The sequence below is a fragment of the Lepisma saccharinum genome, chromosome 4 (assembly GCF_977018435.1).
Source record: "Lepisma saccharinum chromosome 4, izLepSacc3.1, whole genome shotgun sequence".
Taxonomy (NCBI): Eukaryota; Metazoa; Arthropoda; class Insecta; order Zygentoma; family Lepismatidae; genus Lepisma; species Lepisma saccharinum.
This window is the reverse complement of record NC_139232.1, coordinates 86,134,331-86,157,852: the sequence shown is the minus strand read 5'-3', so window position 1 is coordinate 86,157,852 and position 23,522 is coordinate 86,134,331. Positions and strand designations below refer to the sequence as shown.

General features: G+C 32.4%; 1 protein-coding gene and 1 long non-coding RNA gene across 15 annotated transcripts in view; both read right to left on the bottom strand.

The window, feature by feature from the left end:
- Positions 1-3,049: 3,049 nt before the first annotated feature.
- On the bottom strand, positions 3,050-4,479 carry LOC145987249 (uncharacterized). The gene is made up of 2 exons (XR_014441639.1): positions 4,387-4,479; positions 3,050-3,428 (listed from the first exon to the last, which is right to left on the bottom strand). It is a non-coding gene; the product is annotated as an uncharacterized LOC145987249 (long non-coding RNA).
- A 1,069-nt stretch (positions 4,480-5,548) lies between these two features.
- LOC145986636 (uncharacterized) overlaps positions 5,549-23,522 on the bottom strand; it is a 250,937-nt gene continuing 232,963 nt past the window's right edge. For 9 of the 14 annotated variants that reach the window (XM_083120886.1, XM_083120891.1, XM_083120892.1 and 6 more), the window contains 16 exons: positions 22,531-22,596; positions 21,745-21,846; positions 21,230-21,295; positions 19,951-20,028; positions 19,502-19,603; positions 14,714-14,812; positions 14,154-14,252; positions 13,644-13,700; positions 12,370-12,471; positions 11,935-12,051; positions 11,035-11,160; positions 10,048-10,170; positions 9,441-9,494; positions 7,358-7,435; positions 6,863-6,907; positions 5,552-5,989 (listed from right to left, as the gene is read on the bottom strand). In XM_083120886.1, coding sequence (XP_082977012.1) covers positions 5,975-5,989; positions 6,863-6,907; positions 7,358-7,435; positions 9,441-9,494; positions 10,048-10,170; positions 11,035-11,160; positions 11,935-12,051; positions 12,370-12,471; positions 13,644-13,700; positions 14,154-14,252; positions 14,714-14,812; positions 19,502-19,603; positions 19,951-20,028; positions 21,230-21,295; positions 21,745-21,846; positions 22,531-22,596 — 1,329 coding nt within the window. In that variant the 3' untranslated portion in view covers positions 5,552-5,974. Of the gene's footprint in view, positions 5,990-6,862; positions 6,908-7,357; positions 7,436-9,440; positions 9,495-10,047; positions 10,171-11,034; positions 11,161-11,934; positions 12,052-12,369; positions 12,472-13,643; positions 13,701-14,153; positions 14,253-14,713; positions 14,813-19,501; positions 19,604-19,950; positions 20,029-21,229; positions 21,296-21,744; positions 21,847-22,530; positions 22,597-23,522 lie in introns of all 14 variants that reach the window. The other 5 variants (XM_083120894.1, XM_083120895.1, XM_083120899.1 and 2 more) reach the window with 4 other exon arrangements.

Sequence of the window (23,522 nt, the reverse complement as noted above, 5' to 3'; positions counted from 1 at the left end):
GTGTACTGTATAAAAATCTTTTTTTTCTTGAAAATGGATCGGGATTTTTGAATCACCCTGCATTTCTTTCGTGTTGTTCACCTGATCTATTGTGGATGCGGAGTCTCACTGATTAATAATGACAGAAGGGACAATAACAGGTGGGCTACAAACATGGAAAATTTGATTCTTCCAGCCTCGTTAGATTTTGGGGAGAAAGTTCAAGTCAAAACGATAGAAAAGAAGATGCTAGGGAATATTTACTTACCACAATATTTACTGTACCATTCCAACAAATACGCTAGAGTTTGATCCGGGTTCGAATTATCATTTATAACCAGAGGCGTGCCCACAGGAAACAAGCGGGAGGTATGACAAGTGTTCCACTGCCTATAGTGTGCCTCAAGAAGGACAGATTTACAATTCAAATTTTGTTAATTTTCCATGTTCTATTATTAGAATTATTATTTGCACGTTATGTTGGAAGCAATTCAACCCGTCGGCACCACGTGCGTGTACCACTCAATTATATTGAATAGGTAGTCGTCATAATCTCAATACGGGCCTTCGAAATGTTTTATATATTGTACGCTGTACAGTCATGGAAGAAAAGCACTTACCCAATAGAGCCTTAATACCAGCAGTCTTATGGGGGAAGTATTTCTTTCTACTACTGTACGTCTACCACATACTGTTTATTTCGCCAAATATTGTTTCTAGCGTACCAGTTGTCAACCGGTATGCTGCAAATTTGTGGCCATTCCTGTGTCTACTGATCTATTTTTGCATATTACATTAAATATTTGGCAAGAGGTTAATTAATGAAATGTGCAGGTACATTAATTTGCATTGACATGAAAAAGAAGGGGTCGTACAGCGATTCCCAATGTCCCCCCTTTTTTGTGATGGTGTGTTGTAATTTTCAGCGAAATTCTATAATGCTAGTTCATTAAAGAAAAGTTTCTCGTAAAACTTACAAAATGCCACATATATAAGTATTTTAGACTTTACCACACAAAGCTATATATAAATATTAAATATATATTTTTTAAGTCTTTAACTAGCTTCTTCGTAAAAATATGTACTGCACTTATTAGCAGAGATGAGTATTCGAGTATAGAAGAATTTAGAAGTTATTACTTGCTAAATTAATTTGTTTCACTTAAAGTAAGGAACTTGTAAGTATGTTTACTTTTGAAACATTTCAGACAGCGTTCCGAGATACGTTGTTGGATTGTTTCATGAGCCTTGAACTATGTCATCAGTACTCTTAATTAATTAAGTCAAATTTTATTCTGACTATATTGAGGAGGGAGAGAAAATAATTTTGGTTACATACGAGACGTGTTGTATTACTTTTGAAAACATGTTTTTCTCCAAAAGTATCAATAACAATTCCCTCATTTTTCAGCGTGAGTGAAACAGCGTTCAGAATGCTCTAATACTTGCCCCCTTCCCCCTCATATAGAATCATAATTTTAACATGTGTGGAAAGTAGACATCTTGTGATGATTTTACGCCGAAATACAAGATGTTTTACCATGTACTTTTTTCTTGGCCGGTGTTGGCAGTAGAGCATCTGTAAGAACGTGCTGAAAATGGAAAATAGTTAGGTTCGTTCTGTCCTCAAGTACTTGAAATTGAAAAACCTACAGCCAAAGGAAAATCATGAGGACTTGGTACAAACATTAGGGCAGTGTGCTCCATCTTATTCTTCCGTTGCGAGATGGTGCCGTGAGTTCAGCTGTGGCAGACGGTCATGCGAAGATGCCCATGCAGGTGGGCCACCAGTAACAGTGACCGCCGAGGAAGACATTGAGATGATCCTTAACATGGTTATGGCAGACGCACGAGTCACCATCAGGTATTTAGCAGAGAGTACAGGGTTGTGAACCGGCACAGTTCATAACATCTTAACCGATCATTTGTGTAAGAAGAAAGTTTCGGCACGATGGGTCCCGCGAAACCTGAATGCTGATCAGAAGAGAAGCAGAGTGGCATGTTCAAGGCAACTTTTGGACATGTATCGCGCAGATCCTGAGGACTTTATGGCAAGATTTGTGACGGTGGACAAAACATGGGTCCATCACTTTGACCCCGAATCCAAACAAAGCTTCATGCAATGGAAGCACACCAGCTCCCCAACCTCGAAGACATTTCGTGTTCAACAGTCAGCCAGAAAGATTATGGCAACTGTATTCTGGGATGCCAAGGGGATACTGCTGTTGGATTATCTGGAACATGGAACCACCATTACGGGCCAGTGTCATGCTGACCTTATGCCAAAATTGCGAGCTGCAATAAAGAGCAAGAGACGAGAGAATGTTGACAGGTGGAGTGTTGCTGAAGCAGGACAGTGCTCCTGTTCACAAATCCGGTTTTGCCATGGCTGTAATTCATACAGCTGGACTTGAATTGGTGCCTCATCCACCCTATTCACCTGACCTAGTCCCAAGTGACTTCCACTTGTTTCCACATTTGAAGCAGCATCTCCGTGGGTAGGTTTTTCGGGATGACAATGCCGTCATGGATGCTGTGAATGCATGGTTGCAATAGCAAGAGGACATCTTCTTCCAACAGGGTATAGAAGCATTGGAACGACGATGGACAAAGTTCATTGAAAGAGCAGGGGCCTATGTTGAAAAATAACCGTATTTTCATTTCTGTTATATTTTCTTTTCTTCGTGAGTATTGGAGCATACTGAACGCCCCATGTAGCCTATATATCAATTTTAACTATCACGTTGCGGCGATGCCTCTGTGGGTACCGGCCGAATTCGGAATTTCACAAGAAATAAGTCTTTTATTTTCTTCTCCTTCTTATTATTCATGCTAAAGACCATATTTCTCCATAGCTAGTATCCCAATCTGTACTGAACGAAGCGAGATATAACTTCTATCTCTACAGTTCGTTGTTTCCCAGATAATAAATCTTACTTTAAACGTTGTGGAATTTTAAATTTTCAGCTGAAAACACGCTGAACGTTCGCTCAAACACCCGGAAAAAATAGCTTAGTCGTTTAAGGGTTAGGTAAATACGCATTAAATGAAATGTAAATAAAACATGCAGTTCATCGACTGAAACGTTTTAATTTCTATTTCATTTAACATTAATTAACATACATTTAATGAAAAGTACAATTTTCAAGTAAAGGTTGATGTAAAGATACAACGTTATAGCTAATTCCTTTCAAGTAACTTAAAAGAAATAAATTAAGAAATAAAACCAAGGAAACATTAGAAATCGATATTTGTTATATTGTTGTACATTACGCAGAAATCTCTTTGCTGGAATGTCCGTTACTTTGAGGTTTTGTACCATTAAATCTTCGGGTGCCTATATGGATATTGTTCTGCTGATGAAGATTACTGTTATTTCCATTTACATTGCCATGAGTAACCACATTAATATTGTTCACTTTGTCGGGAGGATCCTGCAGCAGCGAAATCTGAAATATAATTATTACGTAATTAGAGGTTATTATTATTTCGAATTAGAGCTGACACATTTGATATTAAAACCAGTTCACATATTTTTACAAACATTTATTTTCTGTTTTGTAAACAAAAAGTACAATTATTTTTTTCATGTTTACAAGGAAACAAAACCTATATTTTTCAATTCAGAGTTGAAAGCCATGTATTTGACATGTTTATATTGTAGTACCTTCGACTATAAAAGAAACTATATGTAAAAGAATCAAATAATTTAAGGCTGGTTCCGACGACTATGGAACTTCGAACGATAACGCTCCGAACAGCCGTGTGTAACATTAATCGTCAGTATTTCGGAGAGGGCCAGCCTTACAGCCCAACCTTCCGAATCGCCGTAGCTTGAACGGTTTGTAAGGTATCTATACATTGTTGTGTATACAATTGAATGTTTGGCCACATAGACGAATGGGTAAATAAAGATAATTTAAGTCAGATTAATTAACATTTGCAAGGGATTCAACATCAGAAATTTTAGTGCTCAAACTAAATAAAAAATTCTAATAACTTCATTTCATTTTGCTTCGATAAGTAAATTGTACTTGCTGTAAGCGTTCATGCCGAATATATGTTTAGAATGGTTAGAAATAGTTTAACCACAGGAATAAATTAGAATCAAAAGAATAATTATCGCATTTCTCAAGTGTGGTTGGAATTTTTAGGCATTCTCTGGGAAGGCAGTACCAATCAGCAACCCCAGGCAAGGTTACTTAAGCCTTCCTTCTCCACCAAATATGTGCCCTCAGGCAAATTAAAACGAACATTTACTGTACACATTGACTACGACCATAAGTTATGTTAGCCATTTTCATCTAGCTCTTTATTCGATTACTATGTTATACTCGCTTTAATTCAAAATTTGATAAGCCAGGTAAAAATTTTGCTAAATTTATTATACTTACAAAGTACACTTACCTGAACACTTATAAGAGCAACTAGAAGAAATAATAAAACTTTGCGTATCATTTTCAGAGTTCTACTTCTTATTGATGTCTTCAAGTATGAAAATGACCACTACATTTTCTTTCCTTTATATATGTAATTGCAGCGCACAAACATAAAACTTAATGATCGGTGTTTAATATACATTTAATGATGCTTTGGAGTCAGATACAAAGAGATTTCATCATTCACTGTTGGACATTTGCTTCAAGCAATAACACTTTATTCAAATGGAATTAATAATCAACAATTGATGGTAGCAATTCACTAAAAACGAGCTCACTAATTCGACCATTTGTGTAAAAGGAACCGCACATATAAAAAATCTATCGGCAGTTATAACGTTGGAATCATAATCGTGAAAACCAACAAAATATGTATATAAAGTAAGGTCTCTCGATACACATTATAAGTAACTAACTCTCTAGCCTTCTTAAACCCGAAGGTTCTTGGCTGCAGCAACACAGGCCTTTCATCCGTCCTTATCCTGAGCAAGATCTATATACTCTTTTCCATCCCTACCAATTTCCTTTAGGACCATCTCAACATTATCCCTCCATCTTCGTCTTAGTCTTCCTACTGATTTCTTACCATCAGGTTTCCCAACAAGAATCCTGTAAACTCTTTTATCCTTTTCCATTCGTACCACATGGCCTGCCCACCTAAGTCTTCTTGATTTAATCATTCTAATAATATCTGGACATGAATACAAATTATGTACAAATCGATACAGATTATTGTGCCAAAAATACTGTCTACAGATTATGTGAGTCGTTTTAAATACCCAGTATGGAATAGTAAATGTTGGTTTGAAATTGCAAGTATTTAGGATAATATTCTGAAAAAACTAACGCCAACATTCGCTTAAGCTGATGTCTATGTTTTGTTCTCAGAGAAGGTATTCGAAGCATTCAATTTAACACACATGTACATTAATCTTTTATTCGTGTCATGGAAAATAGATTTTGGGGCAAACAATACCGTGATTGCTCTTCTGATTGGTCTAGTGGTAATGTAAATTTATTCAAATGTAACAATGTAATTTTTTTCCTGTGATGATCATGTATTGCGTCAATTTGGCGAAATAATAATAAACTCTACAAAAAGTAAAACACATTTGTTCAATAATTTTATTTAAGTCATTATTGTAACAAAAGTTAGCACAATTATAAAAGTTAATAAGTAATATATTCTAAACTGCCGTAAAAGTATATTCGAAATACAGTAATCTGACCAAATATATCATTTATTGAGTCAATAATGAACATATCAAACCACATTTTTAAAATTCAAATATCGTCACAAATATCACTCTGATAATTTATGCGTTTGTGTAAAAAAGTTGCTTCTTACAAAAGTTTTTGGAAGTTTTTTTAAACTAAACGTTAAATTTAAGTTATCTGTTTCTTAATTCGTATTTTTCATGTACACGCATTTTCCGTAGAACTTCTGGAGTTTTAGAAAATGTCAAGAATGAAACACGACGAAACATTATGCAGCACCTAATTACTACTTCCTCATTAAAGGGTCCTAGGGTGGCTGCTGTGATTCCTCTTCCAAACTACATGTAGTACATCTGCAAATGAAGAAAATTCCGCTTTATATCAAAATATTCAGACGAAAATTTTTAAAGCATTATTTTCAGTTTCAAACGGAACCGAAATTAGGAATTAGGAATGTTGACATTAAATAAAAATACTGATGGATTTTTGCAAAGTTCTTACATAAATATTTACATCCTTTTAAGATGAAAGTGTAACACAATAATACACTGATAGACAAAAAGAACGGACACTTGCATTTTTTGTGATAACGCATAAATTCTGATTCGAAGGCTCTAAATGTTGCAGAAATTATTGGAAATAAGAAAACCTGAATAATAATAAACGAAAAAAGTATGGAAAATGTTCAATTCAATAATGAATGTTCAATTGTTCAATACTTAACTGAGAGCGTAATTCATAAGTAATTGCAATTCAGATGTCAAATATTAAGGTGTCAGGTTTTTTTGTCCAGCAGTATATATTTCAGGAAATTCATATTAACTTAGTTTATGAAAGGTAATTTAAAGTTTTTAATTGTAACTTAATTTAAACTATTATTTTCTTAAATTGACTAAAGCGAAGAATAAGGAAAAGTTTAACCAATTTGCATTCCATATCTCAATTGCAACATATGTTTTACCATCCACATTGACGATATTAGTTTATCACGATCATAAAACCTTTTCTAAGAAAAATTAATATTTTGTACCTTAAACAATATTGTTGTAGACCATAATTCCCTTTCTCGCAAACTGTTCCCTCTTGTTATTAATAAACAAAACATAAGCAACAATTTGGCAAAATTCACTAAAATCTTTTCACTTTCTAATAGTTGTATTTTGAATTAAAAGTAATTGAAAAAAAATTCTCAATATGCCACATCCTCTTCCAATCACTGTACTTACATTTTCTTTTGCAAGAGCTTGTTGCAGTCTTTTCATTGCCTCAGCCTGGAAAAATAAATGTTTGTCATTTTAAAAGAAAAGAAGGAATAACATTGGTATGTAGAAATTTTTTATTACAGACTAAATATAATATTTTCATTAATTAAATGAAGCTACCGCAAAGTAACAAAACCCACACAAATAGCTATAAAGTACACGTGCAATGTGGTATTCAAATATTTATGATAAATTTGAAACCAAAAATATGGTGCGTGGCGCGCTGTCCTAACTAATCCACTACAGAGAGTGGCACTAGATCTTCCTACTATTCAACTGCATGATAATATTCTTAAAAATATTTCCTTTCAATAATACAATGATTGTATCATCTACATTTTTTTAACATTTGACACAATGAAGATTAATTTTTATGCACAGTCGCTCCATTGTTTCTTTCTTTTCCGATTTTAACATATTAGTATGTAACTTTGGTCACATAGTTGAAAAATCACTTACAAAAATCACACTAGAATTTTGTAGAATTGAATCCCAGTTTCCAAGTCCTGTAAATGTTTGATCGTTATTGATATATTCCTGCAATAAAATATACCAACAAAATTTATTAATTTATTTATTATTGCCTTCAACAGAGGTATATCCTCCAATGACAGAAGGCGTGCATAATAATAATAATAATAATAATAACGAATAGTAATTACAAAATTACAAAATTACACAATTACAATACAACTACAATTACAATAGATACATATTATGTTCATTACACACGTATAGATATACAAAACAGTTCATAATTAAAATAAAAAATAATAAACATAATCTTGAGTATAAATACAGTTATTATGTATTAAATATCACATATTTGAACGTTCAGTATTGACTCTAATGTTTTCTTGTAAGTCAAGAATGGCATTTATAAATATCTATGGAATGATTATATTATTCATAATTTCATTTTACATATCACAAATTCTATTAACGGGCAGCTCTTAAATGTTTGGGTTTTTGGAATTTTTGGGATAAAGATATTTCTAAAACGTAAATTATTCTTCCTAATATTAAACTCTAGTTAGAAATAATCTATTATCTCATATGACGTTTACTGTTTTGTACATGAAATTTTGATCTAACAATTTTCGCCTATTACGAACAGTTTCGAAATTGAATTCCTGAAGTAGGTCTTTGTAGGGCGTTGTCATTTGTGGTGGTCTATTATATTTTTTAAAATATAAATATCTTAGAAAACTTTTTTTATATCATTTGGGTACATAAGGCATTTAGAGTTCTTAACATGAGACGGTAAATCACTCACAAACAAGCTGAATAACAGGTGTCCAAGATTTGATCCTTGAGGAACGCCTGAATTCACTACATACTCAGCAGATGTAGATTGTTTGTATGATACATATTGCTTCCTTCCTTGTATATATGATTTAATTAGATTTAAGAAAGTAGTTGTTAATTCAAAACTTGATAATTTACGGAAAACAATGTCATGGTTAATGTTGTCATAGGCTTTTGCAAAGTCGATATAAATTGTATGCACCAATGATCTATAGTAAGGTGCATCGAAAACATTTTGCACAAAATTTACTAAATTTGTTGAGGTAGACCAACAGGGATATGTTGACTATTGTGTACGTAACTTTTAACATGTTTAAATATTCTTGAATCAAGATTTGTTCCAAAACTTTTGCTGGTGCACATATTATGGCTATTGGCCTATAATTTTCTATTATAATCTGTATATGATACGATGTAATGAATATTTGAACTTAGTTTCCTGAGAGTGTAGTGATTATGATGTATGTGACTTTTAAGAAGTTTTGAATTGGATCTAATATAGGGAAACTCAACGTAAATATGTGTAGGTAAGGTAAACTCTTAATTAAGGATCTGTAAGGATGTAAATTTTTCCTACAGTAAAATGTACTACTAACATGATACAATACAAACTCATAAAATTCAAGAATTAATTTAAGAGAATAACCTATAGATAACTAAATATTGTGTTCAATGTACTATATAGGCCTATTAAGAGAATTACGAAACACCTAGCAACCATAACTAGCAAAGCAAGTATTCTGACCACTTTTCTGTGGAATGGAGGCAGAAAAGTAAGGGAGACATACGGTGACATACGCAGGGAGGTTGGTAGGGATTATACCTCTCTTGGAGTTTTAAAAAAATGAAAACTAGGGAGGATTTTTTTAAAAAAAAATATGCGGCCGTATACAAAAGATGCAAAATTCCTGTGTATATTAAAGGGATTCGTATTTGATGTAATCGGTCGCATATTTTTCCTTTTTGTTTATTATTTATTAAATAAGCCGAGTGTAATCCCTACCAATCTCCCTGGGCATATCACCATTTGCTCCCTTCATTGTCTGCCAACTAACGACGGTGATGATGGAAACTTACCTAAATAAATTGATTCACTCATAAATTATATGTAATACATTTTATGAGAGAATCAATTTCTTCATGGTTTATTTGAGAACTTAATTAGAAAGCAGTTGAATTTAACGATACTAAGATTACTTATCATAGGAAGAACAAATATGTACACATTACTTACATCATTTATTTGGCTATCGTCATTTTTGTTAGAAGTTGGTTCTTTGTTTTCTTCCTAAATTGAGGAAAATAATAATAATGTTAAATATTTCATGTATGGTCATTCTCAATTATTACCACGGAGCAGACTCTTGCTAGAGAAATATTAATTGTACCATGAAATGTGTTCAAGTGCTGTTGCTTCACTACTTTTTGACATAAACTCACCGATATTTCAGGAAGAATATTCTCTGTTATGATGTAATGTGTTGCTGTTTGAATTTGTGGTGATTCATATGCTTTCTTCGGTCTTATTTTCAAAGGAGAAATAAAAAAATAAAAAGCTACACATTTGAGTATGAAGGAGCAACTTTTAAAAAAATATATTTGACAACGTTGTACTTGCCAGCCATATTGCTGTCTGCAAGATTGTGACACCATACTTCAAGATGGTGACTGATCATTAGAAGGCAACGCCTACTTCTAGAAACAAAGTCCGTCAGCAACCCGTTATGTATTTACATTAAGTGAAAGACCTACCTTAAGATATTATCCGACTTAGGTTAAAGTAATTTCAACACGCTGGTAGCACTATGGGCTACTACAAAGTAAAATATGTGCATACTTACACTGACGGAATATAAAGGTCCAACAAATCTGAATGCACTTAAAACTGTGTTTTCAGCTTGTTTCACCATATGATCAATCATGTAATTAGTAACAGCAAGAGGATCCGTCTGATTAATCTGGCCCTAAAATAAATAATTTCAGTTAATTCATGAAAATTAAGTAAAAATATTTCACTAGTTTTTACTTCAAGAATATTTTTAGTAATTACAACTGTACTTGCTAGGTAAACATATGTGGTTTATTTTTTGTATTACTTCGATCGAGGTAGACCAGTTCTGCATTTCATGGAATTTCATGTTTTAACTTAGTTTCATTAGAGGATATTTTTATCTTTCTAGTACATATTCTTAATTGAATTTGTGATTTTGTGATTTGTGATTTGATTTGATTTTTTTTACTTCGACTATTGTGCCACTTTTTGGATAATTTGCGAAGATGGAGATGAGTGATGACATGATGAAATTGATGATGGACACTCACAAACATCCATGCCCAGGCCAAGATTCGAACCCGGGACCCCTGGCGTCGTAGAGCGATGTGCTAACCACTCCGCCATGGGGGCCGGCCATTGAATTTGTGACAACAATGTATGATACATCCTATGAATTCCCAGTATCCCATATTCATTGACTTAGGACAACCTGCTTCTAAATCACAATTCTTAATTCGAATTCGTGTCTTTGATTTTCCTCCCATCTACATCGCAATTGCTACTATGTGATCAGGAGGCCCAATTATACTTGTTGGATTCGGACAGTTTCTCTATTTTTAAACAAAATTAAAATGACCTTTGGAGATTTAACGTGGTTAAAATAGTAATACATTTCATTTCAAAATACAGTGAACACATGTTTACTTTTAGCCTTGTATGTTTGTGAGGAATATACAAGGTAAGAATAAATACATAATCAGAAAGTCATGTCGTAATTTGGAATTGGAAATAATACGTTAATATGAAAACATATGTAAAATATATTAGAACTCACCTCTGCTGGAATATGATGAGAGTAATACCATCCAATAAGATCTTTACCAATACTACTACTAAACCTTGCAGTTTCGTTAACTTCGATTGTAGCATATTCCATACGGGCCTGGGCTCCCACATTATCCTGGAATATTAAAGTTACAAATGAACATTAAATACAGGCGGGATATATTAAATTATATGTATTACAGAAATGAATTAGAACTTGTTAACACACAACTAATTTCAAACTAATTCAACTTCCATTAATTTAATTCGGAAATAGAATTGCAATTGTCTTCAGAAAGTTCACCAAATTTTATGTGGAATATTTTTAATGATTATTATGACAAACCAATTCTAGTAACAAGTATAAAGCAGGAGTTAGCAAAAGCTTATCAAACTTGCTATGTTCTACTGTTTTTTCTAAGAGTTGCAAACAATGTCGTGTCCAAAGGAGGGCTTCTTGAAAAGAGAGAAAGGCAAATGGAAGATTATGGCAGAAGAAAAGACATTACGATAAACAATTATACATATAACCCCTTAGGAACTCATGGGGACGCCAGTGGCTGTAAATACACAAAAGCACTAAAATTTCATTTGCATATTAATATTTTCATGTTAGTGTGAACTTACAATTTTGTCAAGAAATGGAATTTATGACTAGCATTGACATAATTTTCACCTTTGGAGATGTAATATTTTTTTTTCAGAAATATTTTGTGTTATTCGATGACAATGAAGTCAGATGAGAACGAGATAATGAGTTTTGGTAGCATTTTACTATATTAGAATTCGGAGACGCAGTATCAAGATATGGCAAATGTCTGTGGTGATTTTGTTTTTGTTCAAAGGAGTAAGAAGCTCGGAATGATAAGGTCGGTTGTATTTTCTAAAACAGAATTTCAAATAAACTTACTGCTGCTGATCCATAGGAACTCCTTAGAAGCTTGGTAGTTACGTTCATAATAGCACGTGAAATTTGAGAATATGTCTTGGCGGCAAACTGAAGTGGTTTCAAGCCGTTTAAATTAACCTGGAAGAATTGAAATACACAATAATTGTTAATTGTCTGTAATTAAGCATTTTATCAAATGTAAATCAATCATAAAATAATAATAATAATAATCCAAATAATCGTCAAGTATCGAAACAAATGGTACAAAATATATTATCCTTCAAGAATAATACCCAAGTACCTATCCAACCCATAGTATGAATAACCATTAGCTGATCATCTGCATATTATTCATCAGGCGAGGTTCAACCGCTGTCTGCTCTACCACCTCTAATAATAGTAATAATTATAGTCAAGATAAAACTTTTGTTTCATTACGCATAGTTTTATACTTACTCCACGACTCTTCTCATATTCCTCAAACGATTTAAGATTTTCATGGAAAGACACGAAGTAGGAAGCCACAGAATGTAAAACTCTTGTAACAGTTCCAGAGACCTATAATAAGATACCAAATTTTTATGAAATGCTTTAAAAATTATTAGGACATGAAACGCTACAAAGGATTGTTTTCCAGAATGTAATGCATAAATGTGTACGTGCAACTATTATAAAAATGTCAGCTCCATATATCTCAATGCATATTATCTATTAAGCTAACAATATCAACAAGGCCAAAATCGATTTCATGCCCGCCATATTAAAATGTTTTGAATCACCACATAAGGTATATGATATAATCTAAATTGGTATTATTGTAATAAATAGTCAAGTGAACATAAAACTTGCCAAGCAACTTGGATTACATTTTCTACACACTAAAAATAGAAATCAGTAAAATGTAATAATCTCATAATGATATTATGTGGGTTTCCGTTGGCTCAGATTCATTACCATGATCGAATTCAACATTACCAGTATAGAAAAAAATGAGAATCTCCCCAGCCCATCCTCTAAATTGGTATTATTGTAATAAATAGTCAAGTGAACATAAAACTTGCCAAGCAACTTGGATTACATTTTGTACACACTAAAAATAGAAATCAGTAAAATGTAATAATCTCATAATGATATTATGTGGGTTTCCGTTGGCTCAGATTCATTACCATGATCGAATTCAACATTACCAGTATAGAAGAAAGTGAGAATCTCCCCAGCCCATCCTCTACGTAATGTGCTACTGAAAGAGTGGGAAACAATTTGGATTACATTTCTATCGAAATGAGCAATTTTTCACATGCAACCGTACGACAGTCTTGAAAATCATTAAAGAACTTCCAGAATACAATGACACTGAAAATGACAATATCATATAGTATTGATTGATTGATTTATTTATTTTACTTCGCGTTTTGTGCCTCTTGGTTAATTTGAGAAGATGGAATCTTATTTCATCTTAGTTATATGTTAGTTATAGTAGTGGGTTAAGAAAATTATTTATTGATGTTTTACTTTTATGATTAATAAGTAGAACCTATTTATTAAATAAGATGAGTGATGAAATGATGGAATCGATGAATGGACATTCACAAGCAACCGTGCCCGAGCGGGATTCGAACCTGGGACCCTTGGCGTCGCAGCGCGATGTGCTAACCACTCAGCCACAGGGTCCGGCAATATCATATAGTAATACAGCAATTTACATTACGGGTAATGTTAGATTATGATACCTCATTACTGCTTATTCCTTTTCTGAGATCAGTGTCAATCTTCTCTCCTACATTGCTCTGTAAGAAATGGAAAACATATAACATTATCAAGATAATATTAAAAGTACTAATGCGAGTTAGATCAAAAATATTGTAATCAGATCAATTTTATTGAAGTAATGGGAATTGTGCTATTTGAAACCAGAGTTGTCACCAACATAGAAGGGGAAACGCATTGCAACGACAACGCATTTAACAATCAAATTCTTATTTAGCGAAAAAATCTAAGTTGCGATGAAACTTGGGCCTTACTTCAAAAGGAAAACACACACAAACCCTAATAGAAAGGCCAATTAGAAGATACAACGAATTTAAATATGGGGGTCAATAATTACGAAAATTGAACATTTTGGTATTTTTGGCAGAATGAATGTAAATAGATGTGAGAGTAAAGCGTAATATTTTATATTTGCAAGTAAAGTGGAGAAGTAATGTTGCAAGTGCATGTTATTGTTCTCTTTATTATCTTACCCAGAAACCACGGGAAGCAATGTTAGAGCCCCGAACAATTTTTACTACTTCTGTAATGAGTTTCTGCGTGGGTTGAAGGTAGTCGAAACCCATTGGAACCTAAAATAATGACAATTTTAATTTTTTGTTTAGTGTTCGTCATACACAAACAAGACTTCATTATTCGACAAATATACGAGTTTGTTATTACGATATTATAAACATCTAAGTGCATGATTTGAGCTTTCTTACCTTAGTCGAGTACAACTTCTCAATACATCACAAAGTATCACTTCCATTAATAGACAATTTTACGAAGCAGAATTAAGTGTTGCTGAGAAACAATACAACTTGGGCCTTACTTCAAAAGGAAAACACACACAAACCCTAATAGAAAGGCAAATTAGAAGATACAACGAATTTAAATATGGGGTCAATAATTACGAAAATTGAACATTTTTGGTATTTTTGGCAGAATGAATGTAAATAGATGTGAGAGTAAAGCGTAATATTTTATATTTGCAAGTAAAGTAGAGAAGTAATGTTGCAAGTGCATGTTATTGTTCTCTTTACTATCTTACCCAGAAACCACGGGAAGCAATGTTAGAGCCCCAAACCGTTTTTGCTACTTCTGTAATGAGTTTCTGCATGGGTTGAAGGTAATGGAAACCCAGTGGAACCTAAAATAATGAAAAATTTTCAATTTTTGTTTCGTTTTCGTCATACACACACAAGACTTCATTGTTCGACAAATATGAGAGTTTGTTATTACGATATCATAAACATCTAAGTGCATGATTTCAGCTTTCTTACATTAGTTGAGTACAACTTCTCAATACAACACAAAGTATCACTTCCATTAATAGACAATTTTACGAAGCAGAATTAAATGTTGCCGAGAAACAATACAACACAGGATTCAACAAAAGCATGCGTAAAAATTCAATACTATTGTCGAAATGTCATTGTTGACTACATACACCTGTAAAATACCGGTTATTGGCTCCAATAGAACTGAAATATACTATACCGAAAAGTTTTTAGAGATCCATCCTGAATGAAATCTCGGAAATAACTATGAAAAGTTTCAAAATTATATTTAACACCTTACGTACATCTTTGATGTATTAATGTATGTGCAATATCAGTTCGATTTATGTGTTCCATGACAGCTGATATGTAACATCGCCAAAAGACGCATGTGATCTCGGTGTTAACACTGGGCATGGCTTAAAAACCCGACGAAAGCCTGTTTATTCATAATTAGTTTTAATGCATTTATCGTTTATTCTAATAATTGGAAATAACCAAGAATGGAACAAAAGCAACAGAGAACATGAAAAATGTAAAATAGTACATGAGCAATTATAACGGAAGAAAGAATATACTGTCCAGCGTTCATCCTTTAGTCATCACACTCATCACCACAACATTTACAGCCCCACATGACGTAGTGGAGTTAAATTATAAGAAATTCTTAACTTCCTGACGAAGTACACTGACTTTCCTGGCTTCTTAATGCATATGTAACACTTCTTATGAACTATTTTATTGGTGATACAAGTCAATATATTGTAAAACAACAACCGTGACAATAAACAATGCAAATTTATAGGAGAAAAATCATCATAGCATACCAGTTAATAACGTATTACATTATCCAATATATATATAGCCCCAATCCCACCACTCACTGACATAAATGTTCTCCATGAAGGAAGCCCAGGAGGCGAAAAATGCCCGATTACGACCCCCCATGAAATCGTCCCAAAAGGCAGAGAAAATTCAAAAATCGCTCAATCGGCCCTTCCTTAAGGGTGAAAATGCCCTTTTTTCACGTCCTTAGCAACCGTTGCCACGGGCATTTCTTTTGCACACATTGTTTCCTCCAATTCTTATTGTCGAGATACATTATATTTCTCACAGATCACACACAGATGAATGAACTCCTGGTTTTGAAAAGGTGCCTCAAACAAGGCTGACATCTACATAAGGAGTTTCAGCCCAGACACAATTACTTACGTATATATTGGTAAACTCAATACAAAAATATCTACATCGTGGTTGATTTAATTAAATGTTTAGGGGGTATAATGACATGCAATTCCTTAGAGCTTTCCGTGCCTGTTGTTCACCATGGAAACGGACGTTGCTAGGGAACTTAAAGAAAGTTTATTTTCACCCCGAAAACTACTGTAAGTGAATTATGCTAGACTTTTCAATTTTCAAAATATGAGTGTCAAAGAATTTATTACAGAGGAGAGGAAGAAATTCGTGGGGAATGACGGAAAACAATTATTTTTCAATTACGTTTAAAAATGCGAAAATGACAAGAGACTTTTCCGATTTAGTGTCGCTATTAAATTCGTTTATACAAAACATCCAACTAACTATCTTGAAAAGGTTATTACTTCCTTAGTTTATTATTAAGAAAATAGACAATATTTGTAACATATTAGAGACTATACACACATAACATTACGTTGAAAACTTTTCAAATAAGCTAACCACGTCGGCGAGAGCACGAGACGCTCGCTTAGCCTTTTTCAAATGGTGAAAATACCCGTTTCATACTCCCTAGCAACGTTTGTTTCCGTCCAGGGGCTACAAATCCGACATTTTTCCCTCATGGCTTTTACAACTCCTACATACAATAATTATATTTGAAATTGACATACCTTCTTTAAATATTTTTTCATTGCAAACGAAATTGGAAAACAGTTATTTTTGATATCTAAAATAACAACAAATCTCCTGCATATGTTTCGATTTTTATGAATCACAGATTAATGTAAGCGCAGATGTTGCAATGCTAGATTAAAAATGTACACGGTCATATTCGACTGAGGCGACACATGGTGTCCAAGAAAATAATAACAATTCAAGTAACTTGCACTTGGTATCTTTGGGTGCTTAGTTGAGAGTTTTTAGTGCCTTCGAACATTCCTATTATCCTCGAGGTAATCAATATCACATATGATGAAATTCATAGTTAGAAAACATGCATCAGAAAATAGTGACATCTACATAAGAAGATTTAGTCCAGAGATAACATAAACAGTCATGTATAACTTACCTAATTAGTACTCAAAATTCGATACACCATGGATATTTTAATGAAATGTTTTAGACATGTAATACTATCTTGTTAGCCATGCCTGTAATTGAACTTGGAAACAAACGTTGAAAATGGTACCTGAATGTCATATTTTTCCAGTTGTGACGTCACGTAAAATATGACTCGTATCGACTGTCCATACCTTAAGGAAAATAAATTTTGTCAGGGGAATTGACTACCAGAAGAAAACTAAGAGTGTGGCTCATGTTGTTTAAAAGTGATTCGTGTGCACAATAACAGATTCTAACAATATACCGTAGAAAATTATGGGCTGTATCTAACAAGTGAAGATAACATAATTCCTTAATTTTCATGTAGGAAACACAAATGAACACTGATGTATAGTATGTTAGATATAACTAGAATTACCTTCACCGTAAGTTTAGGTTTTAGGTTTTGTGAAGAATATATTTATTGTGTTATCTTAAAAATCGATACTAGGGAACTTAAAAGAACCTTTATTTTCACCCCGGAAACTATTGTAAGTGAATTATGCGACACTTTTCGAATTTCAAAATATGAGCATCAGAATTTATTACAGAGGAGAGGTAGGAATTTAAGGGGAAAGACGCAAAACAATTATTTTTCATTTACGTTCAAAAATGTGAAAATGACAAGAGACGTAAAATATTGCATTTCCGAATATAGTGTTTGCTATTTAATTCGTTTATATGAAATATCTATTTTGAAACGGACAGTATTTAACTAACTAACTAACTCTCTAGCCTTCTTAAACCCGAAGGTTCATGGCTGCAGCAACACAGGCCTTCCATCTGTCCCTATCTTGAGCAAGATCTATATACTCTTTACCATCCCTACCGATTTCCTTTAGGTCCATCTCAACGTTGTCCCTCCATCTTCGTCTTGGCCTTCCTACAGGTCTCTTACCATCTGGTTTCCCAACAAGAATCCTGTAAACTCCTCTTTCCTCTCCCATTCGTGCCACATGGCCTGCCCACCTAAGTCTTCTTGATTTAATTATTCTAATAATATCTGGACATGAATACAAATTATGTAGTTCTAAATTATGTAACCTTCTCCACTCACCTGTCTCCTCATCCCTTTTAGGTCCAAATATTTTCCTAAGGATCTTATTTTCAAATACTCTCAATTTATGTTCCTCTTTTAATGTAAGGGACCACGTTTCACACCCATATAATACTACAGGCAAAATTACTGTTTTGTATATTTTAACTTTTAGTTTCTTAGATATTAAACGAGAAGACAAAAGTTTATGAAGAGAGAAGTAACATGCATTTCCTGAATTAAGCCTACTTTTTATTTCCTCTTTAATATAATTTTCATTTGTTAATATTACTCCTAAGTATTTGAATTTGGAAACTGGTTCAAACGAGTTGTTATCAATAATTAGATTTTGATTATTACCTAACACTTGGTTTCGGCCTGTAAGCATATATTTAGTTTTCTCTTTGTTAACTTCCAAACCTATTTCTTTAGCAGTTTTGAAAAATATTTTAGCATTATTCTTAATCGTATTTATATCATCCCCCAGTAAGTCTACATCATCTGCATATGCTAACAACTGAGTCACACCATTTAATTTTAGTCCTTCTTTAGTTTCTTTTACCTTCCTTACAGCATATTCTAAGGCAAAATTAAAGAGCAATGGAGATAATGCATCTCCTTGTTTTAACCCATCATGAATTATAAATTTGTCAGACATATTATTACCCACACGAATTTTACTTTCTGTTTCACTGGTGCATATTTTTATCATACTAACAAGCTTCTTAGGTATTCCAAACTCTACTAATATATTATATAATTTATCTCTTTTGACCGAATCATATGCTTTTTTGAAATCAATGAATAGCTGATGGACATTTTGATTATATTCCCACTTTTTTTCAAGTGTCTGTCTAATGTGAAAAATACGGACAGTATTTACCCAGTTTATTATTATGAAAATAGACAAAAATATGTTGAATATTTGTATAGTACTAGAGCACTTTCACACATAAAGTTACTTTCTAAGCTTTTCAAATAACCGAACTTATACACATGTTCCTCTTCATCCAATACAACATGCAGACATTTTCAAAGTCATTAAGATCTATGAAGAACCCCATCTATAACATGATTGCGCCCACAACTTGGCCGAAGGTCACGCATGCGAGCGTACAAGACGTGGCCAAGGGCCACGTCGAAAGTACGCGAGTCTACATATAAAAGTACAAGAACAATGACATTTAATAAGCATATTGCAAATTTCGCCTAATGTTATACTTACGCCACTAGAATTTCCAGCAAGGGAATTGATTATCTCATATGCCTTATTAACTCTTTCTTCTATTTGAGCAGTATCTATAAGTTGACTGAAGTCTTTGAAATGCTGGAAGAAAAATTCTTTGTGTGTAAAATTAATTGCTTAAAAACTAAGCACAGTTTAAAACTTTATAGTATTTGGTAAGGAATGCATCTTCAATCATATGCACAGTTGTAAACTCAGTGAAATATAGTTGCTTCTACACACTACTTTTAAAGGTAGTAAATACAGGATTTAACGTTATATAAAATACGTTGTAAACATTCGTCATAAACCATTCTTGTAATTCTTACGTGAAAATCAATGCAGTAGAACATTCTCTACTACCTAACTCAAAATGTATATAATTAAAATAATACTAGCAACAAATAAAATTATAAAATTATAACTTATTGATAATAAGTTGTACACACCTGTAGCATATTTTTTCCGAATCGTTGTATATGAGCATTGACACCTTCAAATATTTCTTTGATGACTTTATTACGTTCCTGCAAGGAAACAACGATAGAAAATCTAATTTTATCACAATAAAAGGAACAAGGAAAATAACAAGGCGAACCAAATTTGATTGAAATTAACCATGATTTTACAAAGAATTAAAGGCTGTTTATCGTTAGATTCGTTCGAATTAAACTTTCGTAAGATACATTTTAATGAGTAGTTGACAGATAATTGTGGACCAATCAACAATAAGACGACTAAGGATGACATGTCGATGATCTTAGAGAAATTTTTTTTCAGTTGAAGTCTTTACATAAAATTGTGAATGAGATAAGTAGATTTGTGCTTCACTCAGCCCTTCACCACTGGGTATTGCAACATGGAAAAACAAACACATAAATTATAGATAATATAATTACAAAGTATTTTACTGTTATTATTATGGAACGCAGGTTATCGAAAATCTTTATTTCCGCTTTCACATTGACACAAAACAATGGATTGGGGATCATATACCCAAGATTTACTGAAATTAGCTATCAAGTACACTAGATGTATTGGTAAAATCCATACTGATGAAACAAAGTCGGGTGAAAATTTGTGATATAGCACAGACCGAAACAGTTCATACTGGCATCATGATGATACATTCTTCTGTAATTTTCATTTGCAACTACTGGTATGGTGCCTTTAACGAATGCCGCAAATGCTACCTTCTATTTTCTTGTATCTTGCAATCGTTTTTACTTTTATTTCCCACAAGCGCTATAGGTCAATAAAAATTGACTGGATTTACAGTCTTCATATTTGTAGCCAAGAATGTTCATGAAACAGGACAATGATTCTCTGAATGTTAGTGACAATGGTTCTACATTAGAATGCAACGTTAACTGGACATTATCCACTGTCTAGTACTTTTAACTACACCCTACTACATTCCAACGAGCAGCTATTCAACAGCCTTCAGGTGAAAAAATCTTGTTGCCGATGGTGGGGATCAACCTAGAACAGACCTGTAATTTTACTACAACTTTATTTAAATTAAGCAATTCTTAAAACTTTGTAGTACTACAATTTTTACATATAGATAAACAACACTTGCTCATTCACGTGAGGTACACTTAAACAAAGCTATTATTGCAACCCAAAAAATACCAATTTATTTGTCATTCTTAAAATTGTGTTTTCCTAGGGAAAATTAATGTATTGTAAATCAATTTGCAAACCAAAGTACATTACTAATCTTACCTTTGTAAGTTGTGCCCCATCAGTTTTCAGTGTTTCAACATATTTCTTGATAATATCCTCAAATTTCTAAAAGAAAGCAAATTATAAATACAGGAATTAAACAAATAAATAACGTATTTTCAAAAAATAATTTTTAAGCTGATGATACCTACAACAAAAGTACAGGGATTTTCTACAGTAAATTGGTCTTTACACTTTTATGGATAGAATTTAAAATATATTTTACACACTACAAACTATTAATAATGTATAACCGAGTAAATTAGAAATTTGCTTTACAATTAAGTATGAATTTAATTAAATCATTTACACTTAAATTAACAGTTGTCAAAAAATATATTAAACATCCAGATTTACCTACGATAATTTGTAAACAAAAATTTTCATATTTTATATTTTAATAAATATTTATTAAAAGTAAAAGGTTCTGACTTACATGATAATTACTATTTAGAACAATATCCCTTCATGAATTACCGTTCATAATTAACATGGAAAATTAAAATTTTTCTTACCTGGTTTTCTCCAGCTACTTGGAGAGCTGATATTATTCCTTTCGCCGCTTTCTTTGTTGCATCAGCAATCAAAGGTAATTTCTCTTCCAATTTAGGAACTTCCTAAGTATTTAAAACGATATAAATATGTATAGGAAAGAATAAAAACTGACTTCAATTGCTATATTTAGCGCTATGTAATTGTTATAATTAAAGGAATATGTAAACTATCAACAAATAAATCTGCGGAAAATGTATTACGTCAATCCAAAAGAATATGAAAATATTTACCTCTTACATTCTCTTATTTCAACTGAACATACTCACTAAGCATTTTCTAGAGTATGAAATACTTTTCATGGAAGGTATAGAAACTCACATCCCATATGTAACAAAGTATTAATTTTTACTATGTTTGGAGTTGATACTTGTGAATACTCTGAAAATGACAAATGCACCATGCCACACACTGTCCGAAATCAAGCTTTAACTTTACAATTATGGAGGTGTCCCTAGAAACTGAGCACATACAAGTGAGCTGGAAGTGGAAAAGTTTTTCTTGGCAAAAAAGTAATGGAAAGGTTTACACATCAAAATCCATAAATATTAAACAACTCGAAATTTTAAATTAATCATTCCTAAAATTCAAACAACGAATGAACTACAGTTATTACGTTAAATATGAAGAAAATTTAAAGCTATAATGGTAACTATAACCTTCTTTTTCCATTTTCACGATAATAACACATAGGAATTCAGACATTCACTTATTGTAAACCTAAACAATTATTATATATTAATACTTACAAGTTGCATACTTTCCAGGAATAACAAAGTTTCGTCGAAAACCCTGGATACGACAGTATTTGCGAACTACGATACAATAATGTATGAAAGTACATATATTGGATTATTCACTTCGCAACAATATGAAACAATGCAGATTTTAACTATATGAAAAAAATATGTTGAATATAATAGATATTTAGTATTAATATGAAAATATGTAGTTATTTAACTTTCTATTTATTAAGCAGGCAGAATAATTCTAATGTTTTAAGTCCTTACGTAAAATTATTCAAAATATAAACACAACTACATGCAAATAAATTTAAAATGTTCATTAATTCATAAGGGTTTCTTTAATATTTTTGGAATACATATGTAAAAACATATGTTCCCAAACACATGAATTGCCATAAAGAAATAAAATGCAAGAAAACATATTGTAATTTAATCGTAATAAGAAACTAATATAAAATATAGAATTATATGATATCTACTATTAAATTGATTATATGTGTACTGGACTTTCAGATAGTATAACTTAGTTTGTATTTTGAAAAATAGCAATAAAAATTATGTTTTCAAGTAGCTACATTGGTGATAATAGATACTAAGTATATGTTTTTAATTACTCTACTGCAGAATCAGATACAAATGCTCGAAAAATATCTTTCAATGAAGATTTTTTAATAACTTTCTATAAACTACAAAAATATAGAAAACAATGACAATGAAAATGTAAGTTGTGCCCCATCAGTTTTCAGTGTTTCAACATATTTCTTGATAATATCCTCAAATTTCTAAAAGAAAGCAAATTATAAATACATTGCTTTTAAAATAAATTATAATAAGATATTTGAAAATTCACAATTATTACGCTGCATTTTATGGTCATAACTTGATTCCTGATATGTACGATAACACAGAAGTTTGAGAAACTCATCAGTAAAATTGAAGTAAATGTTGAAGTGTAATATCCGTACATAAAATTATTTAACAAATCTATGAATGTG